This window comes from Schistocerca gregaria, chromosome 8, assembly GCF_023897955.1.
Source record: "Schistocerca gregaria isolate iqSchGreg1 chromosome 8, iqSchGreg1.2, whole genome shotgun sequence".
NCBI classification, from domain to species: Eukaryota; Metazoa; Arthropoda; class Insecta; order Orthoptera; family Acrididae; genus Schistocerca; species Schistocerca gregaria.
In genome coordinates, this window is record NC_064927.1 from 145,114,585 (window position 1) to 145,136,322 (window position 21,738).

At 39.4% G+C, this 21,738-nt stretch overlaps 1 protein-coding gene across 4 annotated transcripts in view; it reads right to left on the bottom strand.

Annotated features, from left to right (window-relative positions):
* LOC126284180 (lebercilin) overlaps window positions 1–21,738 on the bottom strand; it is a 182,373-nt gene that overhangs the window by 45,055 nt on the left and 115,580 nt on the right. For all 4 annotated transcript variants that reach the window (XM_049982922.1, XM_049982919.1, XM_049982923.1 and 1 more), the window contains exon 7: window positions 7,977–8,230. In XM_049982922.1, the coding sequence (XP_049838879.1) occupies window positions 7,977–8,230 (254 nt within the window). The remainder of the gene's footprint in view (window positions 1–7,976; window positions 8,231–21,738) is intronic.

The window sequence follows — 21,738 nt, forward strand, 5'->3', positions numbered from 1 at the left end:
TTTGGTGCTGTTCATAAGAATAAGCACAACATACCAAATCTGAAAAGGAAATTGACATGAGGAGAAACTGAGGTAAAGTCAACTGACACGGTGCATGCTATAAAGCAGTGTAATAAAATAAGATGTATGGATGTTGGTCAACTGTACCACAACAGAAATGATTGGAACAGAAAAGCCTGACAGAAATACCAGTAAAAAAAATCAAGAAACCCCAATGTACTGTAGATTACAACTCGAATATGGGAGGAGCTACCCATTGTGACACACCACTGAGCTCAGAAGGAACAGTGCGCAAGACTTTGGTATAACAAATGTCCCCCCCCCCCCCCCCCCCCCCCCACACACACACACACACACAAACACAAACACACACACACACACACACACACACACACACACATTCTGGATTAGTGCATTTAAAATGCTAGTACTTTGCACGTCAGTTACAGGCCAAAAGATGGCAATCACAGTGTTTCATGTATCTCTTATCAGAAAAATTTAGAAAAAATACGCAACAGACCAAAGAAAAGCAGCCCGAGAAAAGCACACCACTGATAAGAATCTTTTACACTTTACAAGGAGGCATTTTCTAGATGTTATTGTGAGTGAAGATTCAAAGAAAAGCATGTTAATGAACAGGTGCACGTTTCACATGAAAGAAAAAGTGCGCCAGGGGAAACCAGACACCAATGCAAAACTTGTGGCATACCATTAGGTGTTGTACCTCATTTTGAGACTTCTCGCAAGAAGTATTACTAACCTCAGGAACTGAACCAATAGTTGAAATTGACACTTTTGACACCAATGCAAAACTTGTGGCATACCATTAGGTGTTGTACCTCATTTTGAGACTTCTCGCAAGAAGTATTACTAACCTCAGGAACTGAACCAATAGTTGAAATTGACACTTTTGAATAAATTATTCGCGCGCGCGCCCACACACACACACACACACACACACACACACACACACACACACACACACACACACAAAATACTGAACAATATGGAAAGGCTAGCTTGTTACTTACCATACAAAGGAGTCCCTAAATTCCAGATAGGCACACAAATAAGATTGCTCAAATATTAAAGCTTTTGAACAATGTACTATTTCTGCAGTAGAAAGCATACACAAACATTCACAAAAGTACAACTCACACTCACAAAGCCACTGTTACAGGGCATTAGAGCCCAACTGCAAGTGCATCTGCTTCTGATGGACCAGCAATTTACTGAGTTGGGTGATAGGATAAGGAGGCAGCATGTAGTGGGGATGGGGAGGGATAGCAGGGTACAGGTGGATGATGATGCTAGTGTTACCTGGTAGGGTGTGCAGGGACTTTGAGGGGACAGGATAAGGCTGTTAGGTGCAGTGTTGAAAGGCTGCGATAGGGAGCAGGGGGGATGGGCGAAAGGAGAGGAGAGAAGCAGAGATGGAGAAAGGACTTCTAGGTGCATTGTTGGGGTAGAAGACGTATGTAGTACTGGACTGGGAGCAGGGAAGGGGATAAATATAAGTGTGAGACAGCAACTAGAGAAGGTTTAGACCAAAGGGGTTATGGGAAAGAAGGATTTGTTGTAGTGAGAATTCTCACCTGTAAAGCAATCATCAAAGTAAAGAACATCATGCTGGTTGCCATGTTCAGCAACTGGGTGGTCCTGCTGTCCTTGGCCATAGTTTCTGTGTTACTCAGAGGAGCTGTTGTTAATAGGAAGGATCCAGATGGCACAAGATGTGAAGCAATCATTAAAGTAAAGAGCATCATGTTGGGCTGCCTGTTCAGCGACTGGGTAGACCTGCTGTCTCCGGGCCAGTTTCGCAGTGACCATTCATGAGAACAGACAGTTTGTTTGTTGTCATGCCCATGAAGCAAGTGGCACAGTGGTTGCAGCTTACTTGATAGTTGGTTTCGCAAGTGGCCCTGCCTTTGATGGGGTAGCATATCCCTGTGACAGGACTGGAGCAGGTTGTAGAGAGAGTAGGTGAGGAACAGGTCTTGCAAGTAGGTCTATTGCAGAGGTAAGAACCATGAGGCAAGGGGTTCGGGAGAGGGGTGGAGAAGAGATGGCCAAGGATATTGCTTAGGTTCAGAGTTGGGGGGTTGGGGGAATGACACTGTGGGAGGGGTGACAAGGATAGTTGGTAGTTTAATCCTCATTTCAGGATATGACGACAAGTTGTCGAAATCCTGGAGGATTCAGTTGCTCCAGACCTAGGTGGTTCTGAGTCATGAGAGGAGTGCTCATTTGTGGCCAATCAGTGGACTGTGGGAGGTGGTAGTTTTCTGGACAGAAAAGGCATGGGAGATCTGTTTCTGGACAAGATTGGGATGGTAATTTTGGTCTGTGAAGACTTTCGTGAGATCAGTGGCATACTTGGAGAGGAACTGCTTGTAACTGCAGGTGTGACATCTACGGGTGGGCAGTATGGAAGGGACTTCTTGGTGTGGATTGGGTGGAAACTGTCAAAGTGGAGGTATTGTTGGCAGTTGGTAGGCTTGATGTGGAGGGAGGTGCTGATGTAACCATCTCTGAGGTGGAGGTCAACATTGAGGAAGGCGACTTGTTGGGGTGAGAAGGAACAGGCGAAGTGAAGGGTAGAAAAGGTGTTACATTCTGGAGGAATATGGACAGGACATCCTCACCCTTGATCCAAATCATGAATCTGGTCAGATCACAAATCATGATTTGGACTGACGGCGGGGACACCCTACCCACATTCCTCCAAACCCTCAACACCTACTTCTCCCTATTTTGCTTGAACTGCTAATGCTCAACCCAACAAGCCATCTTCATCTCCTCCAGTGTAGATCCCCACCTCACTGATGGTTACATTAGTATCTCTGTCCACATAAAACCTATCAACCACCAACAATACCTCCATTCTGATAACTACCATCCATTTCATGCCAAGAAGTCCCTAGCCCTCGTGGTCGTAGCATCTGTAGTGACAAGCAGTCCTCCTCCAAATTTGCCAAGGGTCTCACGGAGGCCTTCACAAACTAATATTACACTCCAAACATTGTCCAGAAACAGATCCCTCACGTCCGGTCCTTCCAGTTACCTATCTCCACCCATATACCCACTGTCCAGCCACAAAGAAACACTTCTCTCGTGACACAGTACCACCACGCGCTGGAGAAACTGAATCATATTTTCCAACAGTGTTTTGACTACCTGTCACTGTGTCCTGAAATGGCAAATATCATCCTCGCTACCCTCAAATTGTGATATCCCACCACTCCCTTAATCCTACACTGCTGTGGTTCAGCTAACACCATTCTGGCAGAGTCATAGGTGTCAGAGTCATAGTGATAGAGACAGTATGGCTCTGCCAGAACTGTGGCCTAGTCTACATAATATTTTAAATACGCATAATGATATTGTGCTGATTTTATGACAATCCCATCACGGCTTTATTGTATTAGGACATGTTATAAAACAGATCTGAAGACGGTCATTGCTGACTGCAACCGGAAGTCTAAGGACCAGACGTTTTGTGATCATTGGTAGAAATAAAAGAAATTCATTCTACACTTCCCGGATCACTGTTTTAATCCGTAACCATGTTGTGACTTGTGTACAGTGTTTAGCTCACAATCTACATTAAAAATGTTTGGCACTGTAGCAGGAGGTCTACGTGTGTAATGCAGCCTGCAGGAAGCTGTCCCCTGTGGAAGGGCATCGATGCAGATAGTTGGCTTAGATGTTAATGACACAGTGCTCGGCACAGCCTGTGGCAAGCACATCAGTAGCAGTGAATGTTTAAGGAACAGTTTGGCAGAGGTTGTCTTTCAAGTGCTTCTTTTGAAGAATGTCACATAAAAAGAGACTTCATTAAATTGAGGCAATACCAAAACATATTTCAACTGGGTCCAAATGTCATACTGATGACAGTCATGGCAGATGATCATTAACACAGTAAATTGTAAATGAAGTGATATGAGGTTTTATGATGTCTGCTAATGTCAAACTCAGCCACGAAAAGGTATCATGGCTAATTCCAGAAGACGTGATTGGTCACCTGTCCTCTTTGCTTTTAAACATTCTTTCCATCATCTCATATGAAACCACACTTTACTTATATCTTCTTTAACTGTCACTTTGGCTGGAAGACCACAATTGTTCTCTATATTCCTCCACCAATCGTTTCTATTTGTGGCTGTCATGATAGATTTTCTTTTTCTTAGCCCTACTGCCTTGTATCCCTGTTGATATCATCCTTCCAACTTGCCCATGACCTTCTTCAACCCCTTCTGTCCCCCTGAAAATGCTACTCATGGTAGTCTTTCATCTTCCACCCTAGTTAGGTGTCTTGCTCACATCAGTCTTCTTTTCTTCAGCTTTTGGCCAATATCATCTTGTGGCAGTTCCTGGTTTTTTTTAATACCCTCCATTCTTTAGACTTTGAGTTCCTCCTGGTGCTAGACATTTACCTTAATATTTTTAACTCTAAAACTAACAGTTTTTGTCTATCTGTTTTCCTTAGCCTCTGTAGCTCACTGGCAAGTGAGGTATGCCATGCAGAGGACCAGGGTTCCATTCCCACTATTGCTAGTTTTTTTTTCTTTTGTGGTAGGACTGGCACGGGGTGCACTCAGCCTCATGATGCCAATTGAGGAGCTACCAGACCAAGTAGTAATGATTCCAGGGAGAATTACACTGGTATAATCTAGTTTAAAACTTCTAAAAATTGCTTTAGTGCATAGCATATTCTGTAAGCCAAAATACGTTCTCTTTGCCACTGCAGTACATTCCAGAATCTCAATTTCCATTCTATTTTGCTCAATAAGATGCTTTCCAAATACTTAAATATGTCTATTCTTTTAAAAGTGAATTCGTTACCTATTAATGGAGATTGATGACTGGGCAGTTTGCTCATGACCATGTACTCTCGTTTTCTCCTTGTTAATTTGAAATATGCTTTCCTTGGAATGATTCTGTCAGAACTTGTCATGAGCTGCATGTACTCTTTGATACAACTTATTATTATAACATTGGGTGCATAGGCAAGCCGATTTATTGTGATATTACCCAGTTTTATTCCAGCTTAGGGTATTTTTGGTGTTCTCTGCCTACCTTTCCTACAATTAAATTAAAAAGTATTGGAGATAATGCATCTTCTTGTCTAAGAAGAATTCTAACTTAAACTTGCTCTGACATTTGATCATTACTCAGCAACAGGTTCCTTCTAAACACCTGTGTACTACCTTTATAAACTTCTGTGGAAAATGAAACTCTCTCAGGACATTGATGATTGTGCACCTATGTGATATGTCATAAACTTTTTTGAAATCTACAAAAACCATGTGGCTATCAAAATTATGTTCTCAACCATTCTTACTTGTACATAAATGTAAATTAGTTCTGAAGGTTTTATTTAATACACCAGTTTTATGATTTTGTTCTTTCTCAACATTGACACACTCCTTTCTGGCATATACTTCAATTGTTTATGAAGCTGTCAGATTGTATATGGTAGTCTTTGATTTTATTTCTGTTTTCATTGGTCCATGTTGACTGTAGTTTTTCTGTCTTGTTTTCTCAAACTGTAAAGCTACTGAAAAAATCACGACAGAAAATATGGAAGAACTGGAGGAGATTAGAGTGTAAGGGCTGTTTACCCTTACACTTACTACTTTTACGTATTACTTATTTTTGTATTTTATTATTGCTGGCAGAAAAGAGGGTATATTGCTGACCACGAACAATGAGCCACAGAAAACCAGTGTTAGAGCTGCCCGCATATGTATACTGTGTTGTGAGGTGTGGTGCTGTGGGGTAAGGTTGTGCTAGCATACAGACCTGATAATTTGATTAAAATTTGGAAAGAGCATTATGGATCGACTTCCAGACTGTTAAATTCAGTTACTCATCCATATTGGAAAGAGATACGTAGTATAAAATTTAAGTGCAGAGTGAATTAATAGTACTCCACGGCACATAGTCTACTGGGCTTTATTGTGGATCTTTATGAGGCAATGGACAATAAATAAGTCAATAAAATAATGTTTGTGACTCTTAATGTTACAGAGTTTTTAAGTCATAACCTACAATACACACGGCAATTTGGAACAGTCAATGATTTGCCAAAGAGCATTAACTGTAAGAATACTGCAGAGAAATTGTAAGAGGCACATCTGCCCTGTACATCTCAGTTACAGGTACTGTTAGAACAGTGTTAGAAAGCATAATGCTTCAGTAATGGTTACACAAGAACAATTTCAACAAGTGGTATTTTGTTCAGTCTGCTGAGAGCTATCTGCAGAGTTGGATGGAGTGGCAAAGTGATACAGTTGCCTTTAATAAATTCAAACATTTGAGCTAATTATACAGTAGTTAGTAAAAATTTAACTGGCAGAAGGGTTATTTTAACATTATTTCTCATAGACAAAAAAGACACCAGTGCATCTTTCAGCCCAGCCCAAATTTAGCGAAAAATAATTGTGATATTGCACGACCATGTCTGCTGTAAAAGAGTTGTTCCAGCCCAGCACAGACAGTCTTCATATTGTAAGAAAATTACAATTTCATTGCTGTGTGAGTAGCACCTAACAAAGACAAGGCAAATGGCTCTGAGCACTATAAGACATAACATCTGAGGTCATCAGTCCCCTAGAACGTAGAACTACTTAAACCTAATTAACCTAAGGACACCACACACATCCATGCCTGAGGCTGGATTTGAACCTGCGACTGTAGGGGTCGCTCGGTTCCAGACTGTAGTGCTTAGAACCGCTCGGCCACATTAAGCTTTTCGCTGCTACACACATGCACTTTACATTCTGTGTTGAGTTGGCTTTTGTTACGGCCTTATTGCTCCCAAAATGCTAGTGTAGGGGCTGAAATATGGCATTCAGGACGATATGAAATACTTCTCATCCAATTTTTCAAAAACTATTACATGAAAAAATTTGATTCTTTCTCATTTTACAGACTGATATCTTCACCCGATAAAGAATTTCAATTTATTTTCGTTATCCACTATACTTATTGTGCTGCTTCAAATTACGTAAAACACTGAACAAAATTTTAAACAGTTCACAGAAAAAACTTTGCATGTGGCTGATTTTTGCTCGTATATCGCAGTGAATGAATTATAGATATCGAAATTTTAGTTAAAATTGAGAGCAGAATGATATCTCATTTGTTCGAGTTACTGGGTTTTATATATGACAGACAGTTGGGTGCGACGCACCCATTTCTGTCTGTGCGGACTTGCAGCTGCTGTGACATATGTATCACAGATTTTTAAGAAAACTATTAGGAGAAAAGTTGATTTTTGCACATCTAACAGTCTGATATCTTTGCTTGATGAAGGACTGAAATTCTTTTTGTTACATGATATACATACTATGCTCCATCAAATTAAGTAATACATTGAGGGAAATTGTAAAGATATTGCAGAGGTAAAAAATATAGCATAAACTTTGTATATGATTGATTTTATCTCATATATCGCACAAAACAAATGGTAGACACTATACTCAAATTTCATTTCTAATTGAGAGCAGAGGATACCTCATTTCATTCTTGAGCTATTAGGTTTTATATGTGAAGCACTGTCACACACAACATGTCCATAGAAGTCCTTGTGCATCATGAATCATGTGGTCATAATAATTGTCATATCCCATAAATGATTCAAGATACTGAAATGAGTGTATTTTTAATAAATGATGCCATGCATTGAGGCACATATGCTGTCTGATAAATACTCAGAAGTTTTTTATTCACCTAGACACAGAAGCAACTCATCAACAGCTGAGGTGTCAGCGGCTCAGGACATATTCAGACATTTATAGCACTGCAGGAAAACCGAAGTGGCGCACATCCAGGAGACATGGGGAATAGCACAGCAGAACATCTATATATGCCCACAGTAGCAAAAGGATTAATGCTTCACTATTCCTCTTCATACAAATAGAGTTATACAAGACAAGATAAATTCAGAAACAACTGTATTAGTATCATACCTGCTTTGAGCAGCACTGCAATGAGAGAAGCTGGAAACTGATGCAATCCCAGTTTCATTCCTTCGTCTGTTGTTGCTGGTTGGATATATTTTAGATCTTATGAATTTTTCCTTCTCATCCAGAGCAGTCTGAAGTTGTGCAGCATTCTCCAAAACTCTAGCCAGTTCACGTTGTGTGTTGCGGTGATTTGTTGTTTCTGTTTTCAACCGATGTTCATAATTTTTGCTTTCAAGCGCAACTTTTCGATTGAGCAACTATCAACATTATTACAGAAAAAAATGTAAGGCCAAACATTCATAATTTCAGCTCTTATTTATCTGTATCAAGAAAACTGCATTAACAGGAAACATGAAAGGATCTTGATTAAGAGTTAATTAAAAACTTCATCTGACAATGCAAAATCAATAGACAGTGAAATATGTTCAGTTACCTTAAAACCAAAAATTTCAGGTGACAGGCTACATCTAAGTTTCCTTTGAAAATTCAAACAGAAACATTTTTACTTTGTACACTATGTGATCAAAAGTATTTGGACACCCCCAAAAATATATGTTTTTCATATTAGGTACATTGTGCTGCCACCACCACCAGGTAGTCCATATCAGAGAGTTCAGTAGTCATTAGACATTTTAAGCAAGCAGAATGGGGCTCCCTGCGGAATTCACCGACTTCGAATGGGGTCAGGTGATTGGGTGTCACTTGTGTCATACGTCTGTATGTGAGATTTCCACACTCCTAAACATCCCTAGGTCCACTGTTTCCGATGTGATAGTGAAGTGGAAATGTGAAGGGGCACGTACAGCACAAAAGCGTACAGGCCGACCTTGTCTGTTGACTGACAGAGACCGCCGACAGTTGAAGAAGGTTGTAATGTGTAATAGGCAGACATCTATCCACACCATCACGCAGGAATCCCAAACTGTGTTAGGAGCGTAAACATTGGATGATCGAACAGTGGAAAAATGTAGTGTGGAGTGATGAATTATGGTACAAGCACAAGACATAAAAAAGTTACAGAACATTATTTGCCAATGGACTTTCAACAATGAAGCTGTGTAGAAGCGTATTACATGTGACTAGTTACGTGTATAAGCAAGGCAGTACACTAAGCATAGGTAAAAAGATTTCTTTCTCAGAAACAGCCATGAGGCTCTATAAGATTAGCCAGACTCCACACTACATCTTGCCACTTGAAAACAGTAGCCTTACAACACCGTGACAACCGCTTGTAAGTGACAGGAAAGAAAGGAAGAAGAAAGCAACATTAACGATTAACACACAACAATCATGAAGTCATTAGAAAAAGAAGGAAAATAAGAATTTACCATTCAGTTTACGTCAATGCCATTAGACACACGGCACAAACCTGGATTATATGTCTATCTATCAATCACACACTTTGAATCGAACCATCCTGACATTTGCCTTAAGGAAATTGGAGAAATCACAAAAAGAAACTGACATCTGAATGATCAGGCAGGGATTTCAATCGCCAACCTCTCAGACACAAAGGTCAGTGCCCAATTACTGGGCCACCTGTCTCGGAGAGAGCATTATAGGTGGAACACAAGCCTGAATTGGCAAAGGATGGAGAAAGAAATTAATTGTGTACTTGTAACATCCCAAATTTATCATACACAAATAAGGGAAATAACAGAAAACTTGAATTTGGATGATCACAAAATAATATGAGTGTTAGTCCTCCTCAATGCAAGTCTTGTATCTTAAAAAGTACACCATCTCACTTAGTGGGACACGGCAATATTTCATTTCTAGCTGTGTGACCAATTCCAGTTTTCCCCAAAACTTCTATGTCTAAAATCTGTGTTGCGTAGTATGAGGCATCATTGTAGTGGTGCCATCTCATAAGTCTTTCTATCACCACAGTTCACCAATAATTCCATCAATTCTGTACATTTTTCAGTGTAAAAGGAATGTACAGTGGCCAAGTTTTTGAATGAAGCAGACAGATACATAGGTCTTTCTTTCACCACAGTTTGACAAGAATCATTTCCATGTGTTTTACACTGAAAAAAAGGCTGTACAGTGGACAAGTTTCTGAATGATGTCGACACATGCATACATGAACAACAATAAAATAGAAGCTGACTAAATTCTGATGTAGTACATAGTAATTCAATAATGTGTAATTGTGTACATTAGCTATATGGACCATCTTAACATACACAGAATATTGATGTATAAGCATTGCGTAATTAAGATTTTGTGCTGTAAAATGAGATGGCTATTTGGTGCAATAGTGCTAAAAGTCAAACATGAAATTGAAAACACTGCTCAGACGGTAGCCATCAATCAGTGGACAATCAATTCTGTCAAAATGCATTCACTTTTGTGATGGTGAAATGGACAAATTTCTCAATGCAAGGATCAGTAAAACTGTGAACTAGCAAGGTGATTAATTTGACAGTGGAGCAAGTGACGGAGATTCCTCTGAAACTCACGAGTGACAAACATCAATAGAGCATTCCCAACAAAATAAACAAAAACATTGCACCACAAAATTTTTAATAACAGTTTTTTAAAAAGTCCTGTGGGGAACGACTGGAGAAACATGGCTGCACGGGAATTCAATGCACAGGTAGTCACTGCTGGTCTGTATCAGTTCCATTCCCCACCATATAAAACCGGTATATGGCTACTGTGCATGTGATGTCATAGCTCAAGCTATGTTATAGTTCTGGGTGGAGATTTTAATTTGCTGAATATAGACTGGGAGACTCAAACGTTCATAAAAGGCGGCAGGGAAAAAGAATCCAGTGAAATTTTTTTAAGTGCTTTATCTGAAAACTAGTTTGAGCAGTTAAACAGAGAACCAACTCATGGCGATAACATATTAGACCTTCTGGTGACAAACAGACCCGAACTATTTGAATCAGTTAATGCAGAACAGGGAATCAGCAATCATAAAGCAGTTATTGCATCAATGATTTCAGCCGTAAATAGAAATATTAAAAAGGTAGGAAGGTTTTTCTGTTTAGCAAAAGTGACAAAAAGCAGATTTCAGAGTACTTGATGGCTCAACACAAAAGTTTTGTCTCAAGTACAGATAGTGTTGAGGATCAGTGGACAAGGTTCAAAACCATCGTACAATATGCGTTAGATGAGTATGTGCCAAGCAAGATCGTAAGAGATGGAAAAGAGCCACCGTGGTGCAACAACTGGGTTAGAAAACTGCTGCGGTAGCAAAGGGTACTTCACAACAAACATAAACATAGCCAAAGCCTTGCAGACAAACAAAAATTACGTGAAGCGAAATGTAGTGTGAGGAGGGCTATGCGAGAGGCGTTCAATGAATTCGAAAGTATAGTTCTATGTACTGACTTGGGAGAAAATCCTAAGAAATTTTGGTCCTATGTCAAAGCGGTAGGTGGATCAAAACAAAATGTCCAGACACTCTGTGACCAAAATGGTACTGAAACAGAGGATGACAGACTAAAGGCCGAAATACTAAATGTCTTCTTCCAAAGCTGTTTCACAGAGGAAGACTGCACTGTAGTTCCTTCTCTAGATTGTCGCACAGATGACAAAATGGTAGATATCAAAATAGACAACAGAGGGATAGAGAAACAATTAAAATCGCTCAAAAGAGGAAAGGCCGCTGGACCTGATGGGATACCAGTTTGATTTTACACAGAGTACGCGAAGGAACTTGCCCCCCTTCTTGCAGCAGTGTACCGTAGGTCTCTAGAAGAGCGAAGCGTTCCAAAGGATTGGAAAAGGGCACAGGTCATCCCCGTTTTCAAGAAAGGACGTCGAACAGATGTGCAGAACTATAGACCTATATCTTTAACGTCGATCAGTTGTAGAATTTTGGAACACGTATTATGTTCGAGTATAATAACTTTTCTGGAGACCAGAAATCTACTCTGTAGGAATCAGCATGGGTTTCGAAAGAGAAGGTCATGTGAAACCCAGCTCGCGCTATTCGTCCACGAGACTCAGAGGGCCATAGACACGGGTTCACAGGTAGATGCCATGCTTCTTGACTTCTGCAAGGCGTTTGACACAGTTCCCCACAGTCGTTTAATGAACAAAGTAAGAGCATACGGACTATCAGACCAATTGTGTGATTGGATTGAGGAGTTCCTAGATAACAGAACGCAGCATGTCATTCTCAATGGAGAGAAGTCTTCCGAAGTAAGAGTTATTTCAGGTGTACCGCAGGGGAGTGTCAGAGGACCGTTGCTATTCACAATATACATAAATGGCCTGGTGGATGACATCGGAAGTTCACTGAGGCTTTTTGCAGATGATGCTGTGGTGTATCGAGAGGTTGCAACAATGAAACATTGTACTGAAATGCAGGAGGATCTGCAGCGAATTGACGTATGGTGCAGGGAATGGCAATTGAATTTCAATGTAGACAAGTGTAATGTGCTGCGAATACATAGAAAGATGGATCCCTTATCATTTAGCTACAAAATAGCAGGTCAGCAACTGGAAGCAGTTAATTCCATAAATTATCTGGGAGTACGCATTCGGAGTGATTTAAAATGGAATGATCATATTAAGTTGATCGTCGGTAAAGCAGATGCCAGACTGAGATTCATTGGAAGAATCCTAAGGAAATGCAATCCGAAAACAAAGGAAGTAGGTTACAGTACGGTTGTTCGACCACTGCTTGAATACTGCTCAACAGTGTGGGATCCGTACCAGATAGGGTTGGTAGAAGAGATAGAGAAGATCCAACGGAGAGCAGCACACTTCGTTACAGGATCATTTAGTAATAGCGAAAGCGTTACGGAGATGATAGGTAAACTCCACTGGAAGACTCTGCAGGAGAGACGCTCAGTAGCTCGGTACGGGTTTTTGTTAAAGTTTCGAGAACATTCCTTCACCGAAGAGTCAAGCAGTATATTGCTCCCTCCTACATATATCTCACGAAGAGACCATGAGGATAAAATCAGAGAGATTAGAGCCCACACAGAAGCATACCGACAATCCTTCTTTCCACGAACAATATGAGACTGGAATAGAAGGGAGAACCGATAGAGGTACTTAGGGTACACTCCGCCACACACCGTCAGGTGGCTTGCAGAGTATGAATGTAGATGTAGATGTGGATTCCACTGACTATGTCCTGCTGGAATGGTTTCTTCAGACAGGTAGACTGCAAACCCATCCACGCGACCTGACTGAGGCAAACCACTAATAAGTATTCTGCATTAAACACATCTTGTAACTTTGTAGAATTACTTGCCAATTACAAGCACCTTAGTCTTCATGCAGTTTTGTTCTACCTGTACACTCTGGAAATTGATATATGTAAAATTTGTAATCCTGATTACACATAAGTTACCAGATGAAAAATCTAATGCACAGATATGAAATGTGGGTAGGAGTTCTAAAAAGCACGTTTGAGGTGTTAAGTAGGTGATAGAATTGAAGGAAGGTAGTAATTATTTCTCAGGCACAGTCGACATCACTCACATGAGACAGGTGACTTCGTGGATACTGCTGTGAGGTCCAGAAGAAACTGTTTATCACACAAGAGCTTTAAAGCACACAATGCTATGATATCTGAAAGTACTAAGCTAACTAGAGCTTATGTAATTGTCTTCATTATAAAAATTTATGATGTGAAACTTTTAATACAATCTACAGTCATCAGAATTTCTATATTACTAACCCATACCATGCACATGGTGTGATAAATATTCCTCTGAATGAAATACATTGTCATGTGTTGCAAATGGTCATGTGGTTCTCATCTGAGTCATTTGAAGATCAAATGGAAACTGACTGAACTGCAACGCTAATGAGCAAGGTAATTTTCATTAAGGTTATAATGAAGGGCATCAGATATTACTGCTAATCATCAAAGATACTGTAATTCAGTTATCTACATTTGAAACTGCTGACAATAAAATGGGAAGGGATTGCCTAAAGCATAGGAATTTAAGTATAATTTCTTTGAATTATACATGATTCAAACCGGCATAACCCTATCGGTGCAACTGCCTATTTAAACTTGATTGACTTACTCTTGTAAAAAATTTTACAAGTCAAACTATCCTATTATCATAAAGCAGTTTCACATCTTTAATTCCTTTTTTTGGCGTGTTCTCAGTTGAGACAATATTGACACCCTGTAAATTTCATGTTTTGAGGAATGCAGTATGTACTGAAGCTTTGGCACCAGCCGACTCACTGGTAGGCCAAAACACAAACATCACTTACTTCCTGTACTTAATGCGAAGTTTCCCCATCAGCAAACGTGACACACTTAAGTCAAACCAACTGGCTACAGGAACATTCAAAAAACACACAAACTAAGTTTGTTGGTGTGGCCATTTTCTGCAGCAAGTAGATAAATATCAATTTCCTAAATTTACATGTCTTAACTTGCTGCAATCTATATTTAATTATGTTCCAGACACAATCCAGCTTTCACATTAAGGCATTGTCATTGGAATAAGACAGTTTGTTTCTTATATACAATACCTACAGGTTACACAACAGCTTACGCCGTATTTTTACATTAACAAGTGATTACTTACATTTATTTGTTTTTCTGGATAAAATTTGCATTTCCTCTCATCTGGTCCTCTTTTAGAGTTCGCACTGTTACTATACTTGTAATACATCAACACTTTTCATGTCACAATCATTTTGCTTTAAAGTTTTGATATTTTGTTAGTTAAATGCTGTGGAATACCACTACTGGTCTGGCAATAACTGCAAATTTTTGGTAAGAAAACTTGGAATGATTTCTATTATAGCTGTATGTTTATTAGACATCTTTTTTCCCTTCCTTCTATCCATCCCTCCCTCTACCTCTGCGCTTGTGTGTGAGGAGGGGGGGGGGGGGGGGGGGGGCGGCGACCGTACACCGCAAAAAAGTTGAAAATGCACACAAAAAAATACCGCAAACAGATGTTTTCACATTATGTTAAGATATTTGATATGGTTGTTGTGGCTACTCAGACAGGAGGTTGAGTGCGCATCTTAGCTGTTCCGGAGTGGGTAATAAAGAGCTCTAGGTGTTCAGATCATTGGATTCTTGGTTAGGAGGTTACTTGCTGGGTATCTGTAAAGAGTGAGAGAAAGTGTCACATTATTCTGGTGATCATATGTTTGAGTGTCTATTATTTTAGCTATTAATCTAAATAATGAGTTGTCTGAAAGGTACACTTGATCATTCAAAATAGTTTTCTTTTTGTATATGATAAACTTCTTGTAAGCTAAGAAGGTAGCATTTACTGTTTATTCTTATTATTTTCATGTAATCTTCTTTTGAGGTTGGTTTATGATTATCTTTTCTGAGATACTCTGTGAATGTGGAGTGTTTTGTTCCATACTTCCACATTCTCAAATGTGTCAGTCCTGCAGGCATTCCTGAATAGTCAAAGCGGTTAAAGTGACTCCTCACGGCAAGTGTGAGATCCTGGTTCAGGTCTCAGTCCAGGGCAAATTTTCATGCGCCATTAACAGCTGACGTCATATTTGCAATATGTGAAATTATTTCATGACATTTACCATGGCTGTACTTATCAAAGACATTCATGTTTGGACGGCATTGTTTTCTGAAGACGCACACACCTTATAAACACAGACATTGTAAACATCAATGATATTTCATAACACTGTCTGCTATACAAACTGAAAATGTTACAAGAAAGGGAATATGCTGAGATAAAGAAATTGTTGGAGCAGTCTTCTGATTCTGAAAACCCACCTACTGAATTTGAATTTTCTAGTGATGATGATAATAAAGTAGGTGTGACTGAAAACTCAGAACACAAAGAAGAATTAATGCAAATTCTGCTGAGTGTCACTTACTGTTTTCTCATAATGGGAATAAAGGATGGCTACAGCCCCTCATGCTGGAATTTCTGGCAGAAGCAGAAGAAGGCTGTATTGATAGAAGAACAGGGACCTACAAGTTATTCAATTAGCAACTGTGATAATAAAGAGTCTTGTTTTATGTTGTTCTTTCATGAACTGCTCACTGAGAAAAACAACTAAGGTTGAATCATTTACAAGGATTGGGTGGATATAAATTTGCATGAAACGAAGAAGTTTCTTGGTGTTCTGATTCTGAATGGTGTTTACAAGTCAAGAAATGAAGATATCAGTCAGCTTTGGAGTGCTGAGAATGGCCAACCACTCCTCAATGAAACTGTGTCTCACAAACACTTCCATGCTCATTCACAAAGCAGCAGCATGACATGAACATAGGTCCAGTGGCAAATGTGTAACCAATCAGAGAAATTTTTTGAGATGTGGGAAACTACCCTAAGGAACACCTGCATTTCAGTATGGTGCTTGGCTGTGGATGAGCAGTTTCTCAACATTTCGAGGTTACTGGCCATTTTGACAACACATGCCATCAAAATCTGGTACGTATGGAATAAAGTTATGGGCAATTTGTGATAGTGCAACAAGCTACTGCTGAAAAATTAAAGCCTATCCGAGGAAGAAACCAGAGCTGGGGGACTTGGAGAGAATATTGTGAAAACCCTGACGATTGAACTGGAGAAGCCTGGACATAATATCCTCTACAATATTTTTTGTACATCTCTCAATTTAGCGTATTATCCATTCTCAAATGATCTGACAATAGTCAGTACAACCTGAAAAAACAAAGGTAAACAGCTCACCAATTTTATTACATCTAAAGGAACTGAAGTGCACTCTACATTATTTGATCTTCAACCAGATAGCCTCTTATGTATCCAAGAAGTGCAACAAGCTACTGCTGAAAAATTAAAGCCTATCCGAGGAAGAAACCAGAGCTGGGGGACTTGGAGAGAATATTGTGAAAACCCTGACGATTGAACTGGAGAAGCCTGGACATAATATCCTCTACAATATTTTTTGTACATCTCTCAATTTAGCGTATTATCCATTCTCAAATGATCTGACACTAGTCAGTACAACCTGAAAAAACAAACAGCTCACCAATTTTATTACATCTAAAGGAACTGAAGTACACTCTACATTATTTGATCTTCAACCAGATAGCCTCTTATGTATCCAAGAAGAACAAAGTTGTCACTGCCCTTAGCTCTCTTCATGATCGAGGGTATCACCATCAGAAGCAAAGAAGCCTGAAGTTCTTCTGACACACAATGCCACAAAAGACGGTACTGACACCATGGACCAGTAAGACATGATGATATAATGTGAAGAAAAAAAACAAGACACTGGCCATTGGTGGTTTTATTCAACACAATTGTTCTCAGTGTAATGAATGCATACATGATCTGGATGATGCTGGTGACCAACAAAAATGAGATGTCAGACTTTCATCATCTATTTGGGAAAGCAGTCAGCAGTCAGCAGAGGTAAAGTAGTCAATGAATTCAATTAGTGGCACTGGATCCAGAAATGGAAGCAAAATCTACAGCTAAGAAAAGGAGGAGATGTGCATATTGCGCATCTGTTATTGTCTGTGAACTCTGCACAGATCTGAAATCAGCATTACATTATAAAAATTCCTGGTGCAGAAAGAGAATGAACTATATATCGTTAAAAAGCCACTAGTAAAAGTATCAAGATTGTGTTTTTAAAATGTAAACTTTAAATAAATGAAATTATTTTCAAAGACAGTTCAAGTGATAAGTGGTCAAAGTAATGTAGATTTATGTCAATTTAAACAAGAAGGACATGAGAGGCCCAACAGGTACATAACTTCATAACAGATTTTCTATGTAAGCAGAGGGTTTAAGAACCTGTTTAGTATAGAAAGATATGTAATGGAAAAAGCTAGATTATGAGTTCTACAGCTGTTCCGCAACTGCTACCTGAGCATAAGGGAAAGTAAAACAAAAACAAATTTCTCCTCTATTATATTTTAGAATGTCACAGTTAATCTGCATACTATAATTTCATTAGAGATTAATTCCTAATTATATAATCAGGTGACAAACCCTAAATTTTCAATTCTAAGTTTCGGCATGTTCCTTTAACTCTGTGCTGAAGTTTCTCACACTAATTACAAGCCTTGCAAGATGGAATTACTCCATCTGCTACTATTCTACTTCTTTAAATAACTTTCTGTTCTTGTCTTCCAATTGCAATTATACATGCAATGCCTATATCATGTGTACACAAAATTGCCAAATTATTACTCAAGCAGTATTTTGGCCACACCCAAAAATACTTTCGTTGTTTGAGCCCTTCTACTTATTTTTCAGATATGATGTAACACTTTCGTTACCCTAATTTTTCTGAATCGGACAGTACCTTCAGTTAGTCAAATAAATCACTAAAAGAAATTTCATGACAGAGAAATCTCCAACCTGAGGATTTTACATGAAACCTGGTAATCCACCGTGCAGATTACAGTCCGTCACTAAAATAGTACATCTGACTTTAATCCTTTTCTAATCATCTAACACACAGTTAAAAAATTATTGTTGGGCTTAACAAGCTGACACTACTGCGACATCTGATCTTTACATTATTATAAACTAAAATAGTACTACCAGTTTCACAAAATATCCATATGCCTTTCTTTACGCACCACTCCAGATCGCAAATCTTCAGTCTGCAGGTAGAATGCCATTGAACAATGTTTCCGCATCACTCCTTTCATTAACAACATGTAGTTTCTGTCTAATTGAGAGTCCATGGTTGGAAACTGTCTGAGTAACATCTATGTGTATAGAGTCATTGCCTCATTATTAAAGTCTAGCTTAATTACTTTATTAATTTCTCCTTGTCACCCACATGAACATTTGTGTATTGTTATCAGTTATCAGTTGCTTTTGATATTCATTTGTAAGAACTCACTTGTGAATGTGCACCATTGTCCGAATGTTTCGTAAAATATTTTAACCTGTGGCTAGTGTTCTGAGTGACATACACTAGCCGGTCATCAGATTGCTATGAATCAGAATAAATGTGAAAACCAATGAAATTAACTAAATATGGTGTCGTGTACACTATTAAGAATTCATCACAAAAACCAGAGTACATCTGGACAATAGACATTTGACAATTCGGCACCAAAGACAATCAAAAATCACAGAACAGACTCATCATTTATTTGTTGTATATAATTGTGTCAATCACTGTATGTTATTCTTCTTCTTCTTCTTCTTAGCTACGAACACCAAGTTTCTGAAATATCACTGAAACATCCCACAGAAAACTATCATTTACAATTGATTATGGAGATATACCTTTGGTTGAATTAATAACTCTATATATATTATCAGGAAAAAGACTCGATATGGCCCCTCATTAACAAAATGTGAGCAAGAAGAGTAGAAGGGCCAAGAGTAATGTAATGGAACACTTTTTATAACTGCCTGATGTAAATGAGGTAGGCTCATATTTTAAACTGCTCAAAACTGGTGATTCTTGAAATTTTCCCAGTGTACTGAATATTTTATGAGGTTTTTGGATTGTAGCCAGATAATGTTAACTTCTTGCCACAATATTTCGGCTGGCAACTGTCCAGCCATCTTCAGGTGTGTCTTCACCACTAGTATCTGCTAGTTCACAGCGTCGTCTTTATAGCAAAAATTAGCGCGGAAACGCATGAGCATTGGCAGCCATCACACAAGCGTCCTCCATTGAAATCTGTGCCCTCTACAAATACTGTTCCACCTGTGGCATGGCATTAAAGCGCAGGCGTAAAGGTGAAACTGCATGTCTGCCCTCTGTCAGAATGCTCGTGTCACTTAGAAAAAACATCAGATGCCACTAGATGTGTCGTTATGAATAAAATGTTTTCTCTCAGAAGATATTAAGAGAGATCACTGGGTCCCAAGCTCTGTCCAGTTGAAAACCGCCATCCAGATCAGTAAGATTTTGTGCTAGATGAATTTCCACAGATTATTTAATAACTGAATCCCAAATGGGTGTAGTTGGGGCCAAGATTTTTGTGGCAGAATAATCCACAGTGTGTCCTGTGATTTAATACAATGCTCAGCTATGGCCAACTTACTGGACTGCGAAAGGTGAGTGTGGCACTCATGTTCAACACAACTTTTATGTACTGTGCATATCATCTGACCTGTGTAAGCTTTGACACACTGGCAAGGAATTTTGTGAATTCCGGCCGTCTGCAAACCCAGATCGTCCTTTACCGAACTGACAAGTGAACTAATCTTCACTGGTGGCCAGAAGATTACTTCAAATTGAAGCTTTATTATGATCCTGCTGACTTTTGATGAAAGGCTGCCGGCATATGGAAGAAATGCGCTGGACCTGAACATCTCCGTATCTTCTTGATGTTGTGGGTGGTCACGTTCCTTCCTCCTTACCACTGTACTAATCTGATGTGGAGAGTAACCATTATCTTTGAACACTGACTGCAGATGTTCTAGCTCCTTTGCAAGGCTGCTTTCATCAAAAACAACATGAGCCCAGTGCACCTGTGCTCCAAGGACACCGGTAGTTTGTGAAGGGATGGCTGCTTGATGCTTGCAGGTAAAGGTCCAAATGTGTGGGTTTACGGTAGACAGAATGTCCTATTGACCCATCGACACTCCTTGTAACTAGGACATCCAATAAGGTAAGTAATCATCCTTCTCTATTTCCATCATAAACTGGATGTTCTTGACAACTGCATTCATATGCTGCAAGAAACATGACAGTTCTTCTTCACTGTGGGGCCACAGTACAAAAGTGTCATCTACATACCGCCAGGAGACACTTGGTTTCAGTTTAGCCGAACCATGAGCCCTGCCCATGGCAACACCATCAGTCTGCTCAAAATATTCACTGTAAAATAAAAAAGGAGATTGAGGAAAGGACATGACAAAAAGGTGCTGTTACATCGGCTGTGAACTTATTGCTGATGAGGGACACAGAGTCCATAAGAGTAACCTTAATGAAAAGTCAGATGACATCAAAGCTCACCAGTAAGTCAGTTTCATTGAGTCAAAGTATCAGTCTATTGTTTAAGTCAGCAGAGTTTCAAACATCATGTGCGCACTTCCCTACAAAAGGTTTCAGTAGAGTGGCAAGGTGTACAGCCAAATTTTACATGGAGATGCCGATATTACTGACGATTGGCCATAACAGAACCTCTTTTTGTGGATTGTGGTAGGGAAGGCAGATGTTCGACTTTGGTTTATTTGGGAGAATTTTGGGAAAGTGTAGTTCATCTGTAAAGGAGACTGCACACAGGATGCTACTGCTACCTATTCTTGAGTAGTGCTCAAGTGTTTGGGTTCCATACCAGGTCAGATTAAAGAAAAACAACAAAACAATTGAGAGGCGGGCTGCTAGATTTGTTACTAGTAGATTTGAATAACCTGCAAGTGTTACAGAACTGCTGTGGGAACTCAAATGGGAATGAACTGGCATCTGAAGCTGACTACAAAACAATTCTACTGCCACCAATACACATTTCGCGAAAGTACCACAAAGGTAAGATATGAGAAATTAGGACTCATCTGGAGGTATATAAACAGTCATTTTCCACTGTTCTATTTGAAAATGGGATAAGGAATGGAAAGACCAGTAGTGGTGCACAGTACTGTCCATCAGGCACAATGCAGTGGCTTGTGGAGTATGATTTATATGTATCCTCCATCCTCTGCAAGTGTTTGTACAGTGTCTCATGATGGGTATTTCATGTACCACTGTCACTTCCGCCATTCCTGTTTTAATCACAGCTTGTGTGTGCAAACAACTGTTGATAAATCTAAGTGTGAGCTTGAAGCTCACTAATTTTCCTTTATAGCCTTTTCAAGAAATACTGGTAGGAAATTCTGTTCGTCAATATTTTAAAACTTAAGTTAAATTATTGCTTGTTTATAAAAGCATTGTGTCCTGT